The following is a 15,995-nucleotide window of genomic DNA, read 5'->3' as shown; positions in this document are numbered from 1 at the left end:
AGTGTTGGTTTCTGTGAAAAAGTGTCCTTTGAGGACAAGGTTAATTAAAATTTCCTTATTACATTTATTGTAATATTGTAGTTGTAGTATTGTAGTTGTAGTCTGGGCTCTTTGTGAGGCAGTTTTTCCACCTGGAAATCCAGTGGGCCCTGTCCAATGACGCAAACCATGACCAGAAGTGTTTTCATCAAAGTCAAGACACACACAGACAGATAAAGTGCAAGCACCTGCAAATTTCACCCCATGCTGGTAACATCCTGCCTAAGAGGGCACTGTATACTTTATACATCTCTGCTCGTAGAACTCTAAATCATAAATAAATCAGTGAAGAGTGCCTTTGGCCACCAGGAGGACTCCAGCTGTTCACCACCCCCAAATATCTCACTCAGAAAAGGATTTCATAAATATATAGTATATATACAAAGCTTTTATTACAGTGTGTTGAATGGATGGCATTTAAAGGTAAACCCCCCCCCCCCCCCATGATTGATTGATCACTCTCTTTCCCGCTCTCCCTCTCCCCCACCCTCGGCTATCGGCCAGCTGCCAGACTGTGTTTGTGTATGTTGTTGTTTTTATATGGTTCCAGACCAAACAAACAAACTGCAGACCACGGCAAATTGTTGACTACGATTCTTGCTACTGATGAGTGGTTTGCATCTTATGGTATAGCTTCTGCTGTATATTGCTGCTCTCTATGCCTTCTTTGAATGATTGACCGTGTTCTGTGGAGATTGTTTGTGTTGTCGCTGACTGATATTTTTGGGTTTTTCTTCACAGCTCTCACAACGTTTCTGTGATTAACTGCTGTTGTTTTCCTTGGTCAACCTTTTCATGGTCTGTTGCTCAGTATGGCAGTGGTTTCTTTCTTTTTCACATTACAAGTTGTTGTATCTCCAATGCTTGTGCAATTTCCCCTCTTTTGTAAGCTTAAAACTGGTCTTCATGGTGGTTTATCTTTTCTAACCAAAATTAAGGGCAAGACCCCAGGCTAAAACCAAGAGTAGACATTCAGAACTATTTACTTTTAACTAATCAATCCAACAGGTCACATCTGGACAACCAAAAACACGTCAGTCACATGTTCCAATGCTTTTGCTCACCTAAAAATTTGTCAGAAATTTGGATCTGTCATCTCTTTGACCTCAAACTCAATTGTATAACAATTGATCTTGTTGTTCCAATACTTTTGGACAGGACTGTATATCCAGATATACAGAGGTATTGGACAGAGGTGCAGAATCCCTAATGCAAATGAAACAGGAGGACATGTTAAGAGAAAAGGTTTTATTCATCATTTTGACAGTATTTACATGAGCTGGTATTTAATGGTATTAAACAAAGTGCACAGTTTTCTTGCTCCATAGACCCCAGTGAATCACTAACTAGAGACACATGTCCTCTCATATGAGAGGGGCTTGATCCACACAGTTATGAAGTGCGATAAAACGGGTAAAAATAAAATGGAAATTATAAAAATACATCTCATGTAACAACAGAATATATCCACTGTGAGGACGATTCATTTAAAAATAAATAAAAAAAGAGATGTTGAAATAACATTGTCTGACAGTTCTTTACATTGCGATGTCCATACAAACAGAGATACACGTTGTAATTGGGGTAGCCCTTAACTGAGATCCGTTTGACTGATTGCACATACAATAGTGGCGAGTCTTCCGTCGGCGGAGATGTGATCTCAGCTGGTGGGACACTCTCTGAGGTTCACAGGCCCGAACACTCGAGCGATTTTGTCGAAGGAAACGATGTTCCCGTTGATCTGCACGTTCTGCAGGCAGCCGACGAACGAGGCCTTCGGGAGATGAACAGGCCACGTGGAATCTGCGAGGAGAGGACAGAGATATGAAATGATATGATAAGCGCAGACTGAAGACACACCTTACCTGTTTTTTTGCTTGTGTATTAGGATCATACCTTTGCTAGTTTTGTTTGGCTAGGTAAGTGGTTTATTCATACATTTGCATCTTGCGGTATTACTACAAATAAAAAAAAAATCGATGATCAAATAGGCACTGGTCCTTATCTGTTGTGCAGGTAGCAGTCAAAATTGTACTTCCCTCTAGGGCAGGGGTCTGCAACTGATCGATTAAAGCAGTGGATTACACAGTTAACTCGCCTCACCTGGTTTCTTGGGTATGAATCAGTTGCTGGTATTAAGGCGAAAACAAAAACCAGCACACCCTGCAGCTCTCCAGGACCAGGGTTGCCGACCCCTGCTCTAGGGTCTTTCAGTGCACTTATCCCTGGTTATGGGTATGCACTTTGCACTTTGTTGTACATCGCTCTGGATAAGAGCGTCTGCCAAATACCAATAATGTAATGTAATGCAATGATGACTACCATGCGCATTTTTTCATCCACAATGAGAGAACTAGGCTTCAAACTAGATTTTGCCTGCATTCAATCACTGTAATTGTGACTCTAACAATTAAAAGCAATAATTCTTTTTTTTTTCTTTGTATAGCAAAGTTTGTCAAGTTCAGCAGTCACAAAGAGTAGAAGTGAAAGGCTTGCATTGTCTTGGAAGTCAAAGTTCAATTCTGACTAAAATCAGACTTTCCTAATGGAAGAGCAGTGTCATATTCCTCCAGCTGAATTCTAGAATTTTGCCCATCAACTCAGCTGGCTGTTTTCACTAATTAATTCTACCTCTTGACTGAATAATTATGGTAATGAGAAAATCCAGGCGATTGGAACAAAATACTGATGAGGACTTTCTGAACCCAGTTTTTTCAACTCAGCTCAAAACCCTATTAGCCAGTTGTTCCCAACCCTGTTCCTAGAGCTGTACCACCCTGTAGGTTTTCATTTCAATCCTAATTTGGCACACCTGATTCTACTAATTATCAGCAGAAGGAGATCTTCACCTGTAGAATGCAGTGTGCTTTTTTTTAGGGTTGGAGTGAAAACCTACAGGACGGTAAATCTCCAGGAACGGGGATGCGGACCACTTGTGTTTGTTTTGGGTCAAATTTACCAATTTTGAACTTTGAGTCAATGATGAATGACGTATTTTATAATCAATGACTAAGCCAGTGTAAATTTGGTTCTTGTTTTTGCCTGTATATTTTCTTTGAATAAAACATAAACATGAAAAAAATATTTAGAATAATCTACTGCAAAAAATGTTTAAAATGTTCATATTGTGATTTATCCCCTCATGCCTTCACTAAAGTGGATTTATATACACTCAGTAAGCACTTTTTAGGTAGACCTGTACAGTTTGTTGATGCAAATATTTAATCAGCCAATCATGTGGCAGCAACTAAATGCATACAAGCATGCAGGCCTGGTCAAGAGGTTCAACTGTTTTTAAGACCAAATGACTTAAAAAGAAGAAAAGTGATCTAAGTGACCATGGAATGATTGTTGGTGCCAGACAGGGTGGTTTGGCTATCCTTGAAACTGCTGATCTCCTGGGATTTTCATGCACAACAGTCTCTAGTTTCCAGAGAATGGTGTGAAAAACAAAAACATCCAGTGAGCAGCTGTTCTGCGGGCCAAAACACCTTGTGGGAGGTCAGAGGAGAAGGGCCAGACTGGTGAAAGTTGATGGGAAAGTGACAGTAATGCAATAAACTACACATTACAACAGCGGTATGCAGAAGAGCATCTCTGAACACACAATGTGTCAAACCTCTAAGTGGATAGGCTACAGCAGTAGAAGTCTAGAAAATAAGCGTAATAAATACCTAAAAAATTCTGATGCAGGTAAATGCCATCAATGAACCATATACTGCACATTGTTTATACTGTTTCGAATTAAGATAGAGATATTATATAAAATACTTAAATCGTGCATACATTGTATTTCCGTATTGCTTTAAAATCCCAATAATGTCCTGTTACCAGGTGTGAAATGTGTGTCACCTGGAATGCCGCCCACATAAAGTGGGTCTCGGGTCCTGGTGGAGACAGAGGAGGAAGGTCCCACTGTGTACCGGCCGTCTGTGTCCACATCCAGCTGGATTACGTTGTTCCGCTTGATAACTGCGAATAAAGAAGGTTTAAACAACACCATCACTCTATTATGTACAAACTCAGTGACTCTGGACACTTTGGAACTGAGGTATTGCATAAACAGGGAAAAGGAAGTGTCTGTCTTTCATAAACACACCTTAATCTTATCAGTTAATATTTGTTCTTAACGTTTGTCTAGACTATGTGAAATTGTGTACGTTACATTTGTTTTCACAAGCGTAGTTATCCATGCTACGAAATAAATAAATCACATGACTTGTCAAACTGTTTTGTGAAATAAAAGGTAATGCTAATCATTATTAATAAGGGTAGTTAAGGACAACATGCTCATTGAATCTAAGCCATCTTTGCTGCCAACTTTCCCAGAGCAAGTTAAGTATCTGTCAACTCTCAATCATTTGCAGAGCTAGTAGTGAGAGCCTCCATCTGTCTTTCCCCCAAAACAGACCTTCTGTTCGTCCAACTGTGAACTCGCTGAATGCATGTGTGTATCTATGTGCATGCGTGTGTGCGTGGGTGTGTGTTTGCGTATGTGTGTGTGTGGGTGGGTGTATACATGTGTGTGTACATATGAGTGTATGTGTGTGCGTGTGTTTACGTGTGTATGTACACATGTATTTGTGTGTGTGTGTGTGTGTGTGTGTATGTGTGTGTGTGTGTGCGTGTGTTTACATGTGTATGTACACGTGTATTTGTGTGTGTGTGGGTCTGTGTGTGTGTATATGTATGTGTGTGTGTGTGTGTGCATGTGTTTACATGTGTATGTACACGTGTATTTGCGTGTGTGTGTGTGTGTGTGTCTTACCTGCCACTCGGTGGAACATGCCATCACAGAGTGCTTTCTGGGGAGTCACAGACACGTTGAACTCTCCTGCTCCGTTGTCCACCTCCACAACCACCTGAAAGACACAATCCCACACCTACAGTCCAGCTCTGTGTCTTTTGAGATCATATTTAAGGTCAGAAGTTTGAAATCCTCATCTCAGAAGATGGTTCTCAAAGGAGGAGTATTTATGTTCTCACCAGATCATAAAGACTAGACACCTGGAGACATTAAAAACAGGGGATATGGTGTGCAAAATCTGTGAGCTCACCTGCCCTCTCCTCAGGAGCAGACTCAGGTGGTGTCCTCTGTTGCCCCCAACATGGAAAATAACTCCTGTTAGGGTTCTGGGACGAACCTCAAACACCAGCTCAAAGCTGACTCCCACAACAAAGTAGTCCTCTGCAAGCCAAAACAAATCACATATAGTTCAGCAAGCACCAGAGCCTCTCTGATCCTCCCTTATGACTTAGATAGTGGATGTTATGCTTAAAAATATTAAAAACCAATAACACTCTGCTGCACTCAAGTTATGATTCGGCAGATGAGAAGGTTACGTCACCTATGACAGCATAACCATTTCCTGAAAAATAGGCTCCGCCCACAGTGTGCCCGTCAAAGCAGGGTGCCGCCCCATGATTGGCTGCGGGCTCTGTCATTGGCTGGCTGTTCATCTTGAAATTACGAACACATCCAATTATGCTTTCCCCTGGGAGGTCCTTCCACTGAGAAGAAACACAAGAAACATTATCCAGTAATTGCCCTCATAATGCCAAATACAGTCAATTTCCAAATTAAGCATACTCTGAAAAGGCTTGGCTGTAGTGTGTGTAAGTGTCCATTTGTGTTTGTGTGCGGGTTTAAATTGATACCCCTGCTTGTCTGGCTGAAAACTCACCATTGTGCCTCAGAGGGGATGGCAGTAGCCTGTGATTTCAGAGCCGTGTGTGTGTGTGTGTGAGTTGATGCAGGTGCATGGTTACCTGCTGTTCCGTGCGCACCGATGCTGGGACACTGCCCAGGTAGACAGGCGACTGGAGGTCCAGTGAGACTCCCTCTTCAGGGGGCAGCTGGCCATCATGGGCCTGGAGGCCGTCCACCACCAGGCGAAACTTTCGCCTCTCCCAGCTGAACATCACCTGTTGAGGAAAGTATTAGCACTCCACACCTGTAACTAAGCAACACTGTGGAAAGACTCACCTGAACAAAAGTGGCTTTGTCATTTATATACAAACATATCTGTGGATCATTTACAGTCCCCAAATATCTACAGACAACAGTAATTATCTGAAAAACCATGAGGCCTTCCACAAAGCCAAATATAAATGTGAGTCATAATCAAGGCAAGTCATTTCTTCCCATCCAACAACTTTTTCCTTGCCATTCTTGCCAACTAGGCTTATTTTTATGGAGGCTTTAAGCTGGGATATGCTGTGGAAGAAATGAATGTTGCATTGTGTAAAATATGTTGTGAATTTGTATTGTGTAAAATGTTTTGCATTTATTTGTATTGTGTTAAATATTTTGCATTTATTTGTATTGTGTTAAATATTTTGTAAATGTATATTGTGTTAAATGTTATGTAGATGTATATAGTGTTTAATGTTTTCTATATCTGTATTGTGTTAAATGTTTTTAAAAATGCACTTTGATTTCAATTTGAATGGCTGGGCTGTGAAGCGTGTAGCTGCTTGAGCCGTACCGTATGCCACTTGCCATCGCTGTACTTCTCCCTGTTGAAGATGTGCCTCTTCCTCCCGATGGACAGTCGGATCCGGCCTTTGGACATGTACAGGACCAGGTGGGAGCCTTCCCGCCTGCCGGCCATGTAGAGCAGCAGGCCATCGGCCGACTCTGTCCTTACGTCCAGAGAGAAGTGAGGCCTGGAACACAAAAACACACGTGTCCGCGTTTCTGTCGCTTCTCACCTGCCATTTTGGTGCTAGATACAGTATGTGCAGCGTAGCAGAACTGCCAAACTTCATCATGTAACAAGCTAACATTCACACCCTTGGAAACAGCAATTCAGGATAAACACATTTCAAAAGGTTAGCTCAAAAGGTTAACGCAGAAGCTGCCCTAGTGTCTCAGTTTTTACTTGCAGTTTTTTTGGTTGTTTCTAGACTACCTTTCCACACTGCATGTACCAGAGCAACTCTCTCTGGACAGCCACCGTAGGCAAAATTCACCTTGTACACTAGTTCATGAAGAGGCAGGTGGTGTGACATCATCAACATGCGACAGGAGAGTGAGATGCGGGGGGGGGCTCACCTGCTACGCAGAGCCTGTGGAGTGATGTTGTAGGTCAGTGAGCTGAAAGGTCCTCCGAGCCGGTAACTGTGTGTTACCATAGAGGGCAGGCTGCACATAGCGAGGCTGTCATCACGAGCCTCTCCTTCCTGTTCAACACAGAGAAGAACGCATCACACACCGCATTCAGCCCCAAAGGCCATTGTGCCCAGGGTCTTCAGAGAAAAGATAACAGACACTCTAATTACTGAAGATCCCATGGCCCTTTTCAAAAGGTGGTGGAACCTAGCATCCCCACAAAGCTGGCCCTCCATTTCTGGCCACATAACCATCTCTACATCTGATTGGGTGTTTGCTTTCCCTTCCTATTTTGATTCCTCAGGTCATTACAACATACAAACATAAGAAGAACATAAGGCATGATTGTCAAATAGAATTGAGTTCTCAGTTTATCTATATTGTTAAATAAAGATTATGTAAATAGATTATATCTATTTTAGTGGCCTTTATATGTAGGTGACAGCATTGGACAAAGTGAGAATTTTTCCATATGAGTGTATGCCCCTGGGTGCAGGCAAACCTTTTATCAAGACTGGAGATTTGCCTCAGTGATATTCTTTACATATGTGCACTGTCTATGAAGAAGTTGTTCACAAAACCTGTTAGCACTACAACTAACAGAATAGCAGATGGTATTGGTATGCCTCCTCTGTGCAAGTGCAATTTCTGATGTATTTGATCATAATTTGTATTTCTTGTACAGATGCTTTGAAACATAATAAAGATTCTAATTTAGCATGCAAATGGTACAAACTGATACTGTATCTAAACAGATTGCCTCATAATGTTTCAAACCACACCTGGCTAGGTGCAAAGCCCTTTCACTTGTTTACGAAGGGTTTTCATTTAATTGCAGCTCTGTTTGATGGTTCAGTACGCAACGCCTGGTAGAGCAGCAGGCATTGCACTCTGGGGAGCATGACTACAAGGGATTCTGGGAGAATCCATCATCAGAAGAGGGGCAAGTCTGGGCATGTCAGAATGTCCCATAAGTTCACAGTAATATGGTGCAAAGGGGCAGGGCAGTGTTTAGATTTGTTACAACATGCCCACAAATTCAGTTCACATTCAGATAAAAGCCTGTAACAAACATCCTGATACATGACTTGGGTTTTCATACACTTTAACCTGCAACTAAACAACAGTGCTTTTACAGTAAATGAATAATATGTGTTTATCAGTATCTGGCCTGCAAAATGGAAGCACAGAGTTGAAATTTTCTTCAGGGAATTCTGTTGTTTTTTAAATTTGCTATGATAACCTCCATATGTGATTCTAACGCTGATCGTGCTGGAACAGGGTGCTACAGCAGGGTCTATTCTGTGTTTGCCTTTTAACCCGTGAGTAACATATCTGTAATTTTAAGGCTATTCCCCTGAACACATGAATCAAATAGACAATATTATTTCTAATATCAAGCCATTACGGACACAGGCACTACACTAAACATTTTATTTGGGGTGTGTGTCTCCATCAATGTTAGTAGCATTCCCTGGAAGAAGCCATTTAAGCCACATGGTGTCCAACTGGCTATTAATGTACACCCAGGAGACAAGATGAGGTGAATTGTGTAAGTGTTTTGTGTAACTGTGTAATCAACTGCTTTAAATAATCAATTCAGTTTGAGTTAACAATGAGACCAGGTGTAGGGTTGTGGAGCCCTTTCTTACTGCAGGCCGATTCTGAATTACACTGATTACAGCACATGTTTAGTTAATTATGGGATGGAATCTCCATTTCTTTCCATCCTGCGAGGTTAGCAGTATAGGTGTGATCAGTGTGGTTACTCATTTCACACAGGACTGAGAGAATGGTGCAGGTGAAGCATGCATGTTACATTGCAAATGTGCCTTAACTTAGCCACTACTTGCTCGGGCAGCTGACTCAATGTGTGTTGAATCTTGTGCATAATCTTCTGCTTCTTCACACTGGCATAGAAATGCACAAATTCATTTGGGTTTTTGATGCTTGCCAGTACATTGAGCCTTGGCTTTTATTCAGGGGAATGTTTGCGTTTCTCCCAAGATAATCGCAAAGGAACATTCTACAATGTTGCCTCTAGTATTTCAGTAATGTCCTTTTTGGCATTTGTCCTTATGGAGTATGGAGATACAAATTACCATGCACACCAGACACACAAGCAGTCATTGTGAGTATGAAGCTGAACACAATATATTTTTTGGGGAAATGGATGCAGTGTTTCAACTGGATCTACACTGTTCAAAGCAATGTGCTGTAGGCAGATGTGATTATGTGCTCTAGTTAGCTGTCTTCTGCTCTATTTTTATAACTGGAAAACACCCAATGGCAGTGCACTCTTGCTATAAAGAAACATAAATAATGACCAAAATGAAACATGGTGTTAAGAATTAAATGAACCACAAGTGCAAAATGGAGATCTGCATGTTAAATGGGAGGGATCGTGGGGTGTGGTTTGGGAGCTGATCCAAAGGGCATATGTTGCTATGCTCTTGGAGTACATTGGAGTATACAGGTTTGATCATTTCCTTACATGTACCAGACAAAGGGTAGAAATTCATGATATAACGTGGAAAAGTTACGATGATTTTCTATCAGGCCAATGGTTAAATGAAGTACAACAATAATGAACCATTGCCATTGTGTTTGCTGTTTGAATGACAAGATTAATTTGCTTAATTTATGAACAGCAACTATGGAAAATGTTAAATAAACATCAAAGTACTGTATTAGAATGTTTGTCCATTGGCTGTTTGTTCTATTTACAGACAATGGACAAACATTTGTTTGTATGACTATTTATTGAAATAGAGAACACACAGGCCATTTTGAATACGGAATGTTGACTCAGTTGGCTGAATAAGTCCATGGTCTGAAAGATGGAATGGTTATAACAGGGAACCTGTTGTGTTTATTTATGTCAGAAGCTAATGCTCAAAAAGTACAATTCATCCCACAGTTGGATATTTCCTGTTCATATGCCTTTTCAGGCACAACCTGCAATCAGCCGACAGCAGCAACCAACACAAACAACAGCAGCACTTTTACAGGGGACATGCTTATAAATACATAAATAGTAAATCGTATTCGTGTTTTAAAAAAGAAAATAATAAAGCTTTATAAAACTGACGAATGCAAAGGGAAAATGTCCACTTTTCAAGGCACAGAAAATCCTTTTCTCCTCTTCAAACCTGAAAGGAGAGCAGCATAGAACCATCACATTCACATCGCAACTAACTACCGTCAACCCAAAAGCAATGAGCAGCTGAAAAGTCCCAGACTTATCTTAACACAGACCCACTCTGTAACCCACTCTCCAACTGGAAAAGCACCAAGAAGATCAATAATGCCATTTTCTGTCAGAAAAAGGTCTGGCATAACTGAAAAGACATACTAGTGTATCTCACAGAATACTGTACTGTGCAAAAGTCGTAGGCACCCTGGGCTATTTAAAATGGAAATGTGGTAGACATTTTTATATTAATTTAATTGCTGTGTGTCAGTATAAGAAAATGGCAAATTTGAGAGTTCCAAACATTAATTTTCCAAAAAGATGAATGTTAGTGTGAACATTTTGCATTTCATTAAATAAAGCAACAGATTAAATAACAGACTACTTTTCAGATACAAATTTGATCAAGGCTGTCTGGAATTACCTGGATAGCCAGAAGCAAGTGAGATAGCCAATGTCTGCAGAAGAACTGAGGCAATGTCGGGGACAACCTACTTTCTTATAAAACTACATTTGATTTTGTTTTTAAGTATTCACTGCACTTTATAGTAAATATTTCAATATTTAAAACGGCTCATTTTATAATGTTTTGAAAGCATCTTTGATTTAGGGATTAACTTCCATTTCTGTAAAGGTACAGTTCCTTTACAGAAATGGAAGATAATGTGTATATTAGAACACTTCACAGTATATTGGCAAATGCCTAAGCTTTACCACTTTATTTCATTATTAGTATTGCACCATTGTTACACTTCTGTGAAGCACATTATCAGTACATTTATCCATACCTGTATTTTCCAAAATGTCACATATTGACAATATAATATCATGTAATGTATTCAATTTCTATAAATGTAAGCAGAAATACACAAGAATGTTTTTTTTCTATTCAGACTGGTTAATGAGTGCACAAGCCACAATCCTGTAACATGAAATGCCACTCTTTCAACTGACTTTGCAGACTGATTGGTCAGCCTCACTGATTGTGTTGCCGGGCGGAAGTGACACCCACCATCCTGGATTTGCTGCGGTTGCGTTTGTCCATCATCAGTTGAGGGGGTGGGTCTGTGCTGCAGACATCAAGCAGGACTTTCCCACTGGAGGTGAACCCACTCAGGTCCTCTGGCTTATACAAAGCACCGGGCCTGAGACGAAGACAAACAGGAAACAAAGCATGTCAGAACCCTTAGTCCTGCACCATATAATGATCACAACTGTGAAGACAAAACCAAAAGTGATATATATGCTCATAAAAAAACAACCCTGGACAGATGAACATGCAAAGAATCTTCTGGAGGTAGGGAAAACCTGATATTATGCCCTGTGCAGTGGCATTTGGTCCAAACAGGACTTTATAATTAAAAGCGGTTGAGTGTTTAACTACTGGACACAGAGAGGTAGTGGAAATACATTTTCAAAACACAGGAAGGGGATACTGACCTCTTCATGTAAAGGTTGCTGAGGCAGCCCTTGAAGGTGTCTTTCCCCAGGAAGATGTCCTCTCCATTAGCGGCCACAGGGGAGGAAGAACTCTGCAGTTTTCCCTCATCTTCCTCGTCAATCAACAGCACAAACCTGAGATGGGTGATGGTAAGAGGAGAGGTTAGCCTTTAAGAAGTCTTTTTTTTTTCTCCAATGTTCAAAGTTGGTGTTCTTAGAAAATTGCTTTCAAATACAAATAGTGATAGTCACATTCCCAATAGAAAGTTCTAATCACATTTGTGTGCTCTTACACGTTAAAGGGTTAAAAGAGTGCCCATGGGGTAATTTGTTTGGTTTATGGACATGTGAGGAAACTTAACAATGGACAGTGTGTTTCTTTCCACGTTTTATTCATGTTATTATTTTAATTTACACAATAAGTATAATATTACATTTATATTCAAAGCTGACAATAATGAACATATCTCCTTCCTTTTACCTTGACCCTTTTTTGGTAGCCGTCAAATAGTGCCATTCGCCGTCTTTGTATGTTTTATTTGACTTCCACACTTGGCCATTGAATATGAATGAAACAAAGCCATCAACCATGGTCAGCTCCATCCCAGTGGCCTATTGGAGAAGAAAGCATGAGTCAGAGGGTTCCATTCAAAGCAGTTACATTGTGTGCAATTCAAAAGCTTCATTTAAATAGTTGGGTCAAATATTGATCACACGAAAGGCCCTGCTTTCATGATCTAACCATTCAGTAAAGTGTTGCCTTCTGCTGCTCTTCAGAGAGAAAGACACATTTGTCAAAGCCAGGCCTGGACTTCCTGACTTGCTGGAGAATGCTTACCGCTTGGGTGTTTCTGAAGAGGAGGCCATTGCTCTCAGTGCTCTTGAAGCCCAAGGAGACGTACACATCACTGGACAGTGTGAAGCCCTTGGGGGCTCTAGAAAGCGAGCTTCCCAGGCTGAACTCAGCTTTCCGAGAGCCCTGAGATCAAAGTTCGAAGACAAAGAGGATTATTGTAAATTGTAGAATTACAGACTCGGTAATGCTGGAATGCAGGTTTACTGAGAGGAGAGTGATCACCTAATCCCACCCGGTGCACTTATCAATGAGAGCACCTTTAACACTGAAATACCGTTCGACACTGTCTGCATTGCAAGAGGCCTTGAACGACTGAAATTTGCAGAAGGGTCTGGAAGGTTAAGGCTCACCAGGTAGTCCGCTGGACATCCTTTGCCCATGCCAACTCGCTCCTTAACGTCGCCGTGGCTGCCACCTGTTTTGATGTTCCTCACACATCCCTTCAGTGATGGGGTGGTAATGCTGTCTCTGAATAAGCACACAGACATTGCACACAGACAATGAAAATCACCTCTGTCACACCCAGAAGTCAGCTCCATGATAATACCATGTAAAAAGTAGTGGAGGAAGTAAGAAAAATGGGTCCTGATGCACTGCATACACAGTGATTGCATTCAACTTCACAAAACATTACGGTGTTTAGTTGACACACTCATCTGAAGTGCCTTAAAAATATGACATTTAATCTGTCTATACAGCTGGATGTTTTTTTATGAATTAGTTCAGGTTATCTACCTTATTCAAAGACAGTGTCCCAACTGAAAATTAGGCCTGCAACCTTTGAGTAACGAGCCCAATTCCCTAACCATTCCCCTACGCTGCTGTTATTTTTGAAAGACGTCTAGGCAGATAGCATGCCGTCTTCTACACTGTAGCAATGGGTCAACAAGGATGGGTCGAAATGCAACTTAATTTGGCATTTATTTCAGAGAGCCAACCATAGGTGGAATGTCCAGGTGTCAGACAGTCAAAGTCTTGTCATGAGTTTCTCCCACCCATGAAGTCAGCCAGCTGATTTCAATACCTCCTGGCTGAATAATCTTGCTAATTAGCAAATGCAGGTAATTGAAATCAAATACTGAGGACAGATTTTTCCCTTCTGAACCTGGATTCTTTGACAATGAATGTATGCACTATAGCTATTGTTTTGTGCACTAAAATGGCTACTGTACCTTTCTCTCAACGGTAGCGGTAAGCCTCCAATGTAATAGCCCTCGAATGTTCCTGGGGTGATAGGTGCTGAGATGGCAGTCTTGCTTCCCAAACGAACCAGGAAAGTGGTTTTCCTGAGGATCACCTGAATCTCCTGGTGAGTCTTCTGCAGGGGCACACAGGAACAGAGAAAAACACTTTATTCAGTCGTTTCTATTCGACCCATGGCTTTCTGTAGTGATGGCCCTGTTTTTGCTTAGGGATGATGTCATCAAATAGCTCTCTTACCAGAGGAAATAGCTTATTGGCACTCTTCTTCTCTTCCAACATCTTTTCACCCTCTCTCCCCCGAAATACAATGTACCCTCCTTCCACAGTGACAATGTAATAGGAGTCCTGTATAAAAGGCAAAAAAAGCAACTCAGCACAATGTAACAATATCAGCAATATTTGTGATAGAAGGCATCAGCACACACACGTAAATAAAACTTGTGCAAGACGTACCTCATTTCCAATGTACATAAGGATTGCGTTTTCTGATCGGGTATAAAGAACCTGCGAAAGTATGAGCACACCCCACTGTTTCGGAAAAGCCAGCTTGCCGTATCCGGTGCCTTGAAAGTACATGTCTACTTCAGAGGGGATGTACCTAAGGGAAAGAAGAGGCTCACAGTTAACTGACTTCATCAACAAGCAACTCCAAAGGTTCTGCATAACTTCGTATGGGTCTGTTAGCACTGTACCTCTTGCAAGGCACCTCTGGGTTTACGTTGACAGCTTCTTTGAAGTTGTACAGGCTGATGAATTTCTCATTGAAGGTGGACATTTCAATGCATCCTTTATATTTGGTGTACCTCAATGATTGCGGAGGCTGTTTGAAGAAATAACGTAATTATGAACGTCAAACAAATTAGTTTTTTGTTCTATACTATAGGATCTACACGAAAATGAAACATTAAAAGGCTATTAAGAAACATTACTATTATGAAATATTATTTATGCAAAATATGTTGTTCTGCTCACAGAATCAAACATGTGCTTACAGTGAAAGTGTCAGGGTATCCGCCAACATAAAAGACTACATCTTCAGGATCCAGGTTGAGCAGGTTCTGGGTGAAGTCTCCCTGGTTGGTGTAGGTTACGGCCGGTAAGGGATTATTGGATGTGAACAACTGTGTCAGGACGATTTCGGCGTCCTCATAGATTCTGAGAGAACAAGACAAAGGAGAGATGTGGTTAGTGCTGGTTTCGAACTGGAGGCCAACTGCCGCCAGTGTGTGAGGAAGACTGTCGGTGCGGAATACCTTCTGAAGTCCACCTTGTCGAAGTAGGATTGTTCAGACGGGGACATATTGATGCTGCTTGTCTTGACCTTGTATTCCTTGCCGTTGAGCTTGTAGATGCAGAAGAGCTCATTGTTTTCCAGGACCATGCCTATGTAGTCTGAGGATGCCTACGGGCATAGACAAGGCAGCCAGTCAGCTCACTTACATTTTTACCCATTAATGTTACTGGCACTATCTATTCTGATCTATGGGTATCACCATCACCATATTATATATGGCTCAGTAAGGAACAACAGAATCAATGATAAAGACAAATAAGAAGTTAATAAATACATTTATGCACTGAGCATGTGTAAATTATCCATGTGTTCAAACATATGAAACATATTTGTGCTAAGTTCTAGCGCATACCCTCCTGTTATGTGCAATGGCACCACATCAAACAGCCCATTTCCCTGTATCACTGGCCCGTACAGCATGTCCGCTTTGATAAAGGAGTGTTAGCGATGGTACTCACGTCTCTCTTTCCGAGGTAAAGCACGAACAGGTTGTCGGAGGTCTGTCTGCGAGAGCGGGACCCGTCCCCTCTGCTTTCAGTCTCGGGCCGCTGCAGAGACAGGCTGAGGGTGGTGTAGGCCTTCAGGTCATCCAGGTCCTTCGGGGCACGCAACTCCACGTGTCCGTCGCCAGCAAATTTCATAGGGACCACGACCTGGGAACACAGGCCAGGCAGGCAGCCAGTTAGCACCGTCCCCACAGAGACATGGAGCTCCAGAAGACAAGAAATAAGACCCATAGAACCAGTTTGATTGACGAGCAAAGACGCTTCACCTGGACGTTGCCACCCACAACAAACACTTTGTCAAGAGTTTTTTTTTGAACAATAAATCAGTTTACTGACCTTCGATACAACAC

At 41.5% G+C, this 15,995-nt stretch overlaps 1 protein-coding gene across 1 annotated transcript in view; it reads right to left on the bottom strand.

The window, feature by feature from the left end:
* Positions 1-1,272: 1,272 nt before the first annotated feature.
* The window catches only part of LOC133136475 (laminin subunit alpha-3-like), a 90,714-nt gene continuing 75,991 nt past the window's right edge, over positions 1,273-15,995 (bottom strand). The window contains exons 66-85 of the mRNA XM_061253986.1: positions 15,598-15,792; positions 15,099-15,247; positions 14,838-15,000; positions 14,538-14,665; positions 14,299-14,443; positions 14,083-14,190; positions 13,815-13,960; positions 12,993-13,110; positions 12,625-12,765; positions 12,268-12,398; positions 11,787-11,921; positions 11,359-11,491; positions 7,097-7,224; positions 6,528-6,708; positions 5,809-5,964; positions 5,388-5,550; positions 5,097-5,227; positions 4,808-4,901; positions 3,892-4,011; positions 1,273-1,842 (exon numbers count right to left, since the gene is read on the bottom strand). Of these exons, the coding sequence (XP_061109970.1) occupies positions 1,700-1,842; positions 3,892-4,011; positions 4,808-4,901; positions 5,097-5,227; positions 5,388-5,550; positions 5,809-5,964; positions 6,528-6,708; positions 7,097-7,224; positions 11,359-11,491; positions 11,787-11,921; positions 12,268-12,398; positions 12,625-12,765; positions 12,993-13,110; positions 13,815-13,960; positions 14,083-14,190; positions 14,299-14,443; positions 14,538-14,665; positions 14,838-15,000; positions 15,099-15,247; positions 15,598-15,792 (2,808 nt within the window). The 3' untranslated portion in view covers positions 1,273-1,699. The remainder of the gene's footprint in view (positions 1,843-3,891; positions 4,012-4,807; positions 4,902-5,096; positions 5,228-5,387; positions 5,551-5,808; positions 5,965-6,527; positions 6,709-7,096; positions 7,225-11,358; positions 11,492-11,786; positions 11,922-12,267; positions 12,399-12,624; positions 12,766-12,992; positions 13,111-13,814; positions 13,961-14,082; positions 14,191-14,298; positions 14,444-14,537; positions 14,666-14,837; positions 15,001-15,098; positions 15,248-15,597; positions 15,793-15,995) is intronic.

The sequence above is a fragment of the Conger conger genome, chromosome 9 (genome assembly GCF_963514075.1).
Source record: "Conger conger chromosome 9, fConCon1.1, whole genome shotgun sequence".
Taxonomy (NCBI): domain Eukaryota; kingdom Metazoa; phylum Chordata; class Actinopteri; order Anguilliformes; family Congridae; genus Conger; species Conger conger.
The sequence above is the reverse complement of the archived record's forward strand: the minus strand, read 5'-3'. Positions and strand labels throughout refer to the sequence as shown.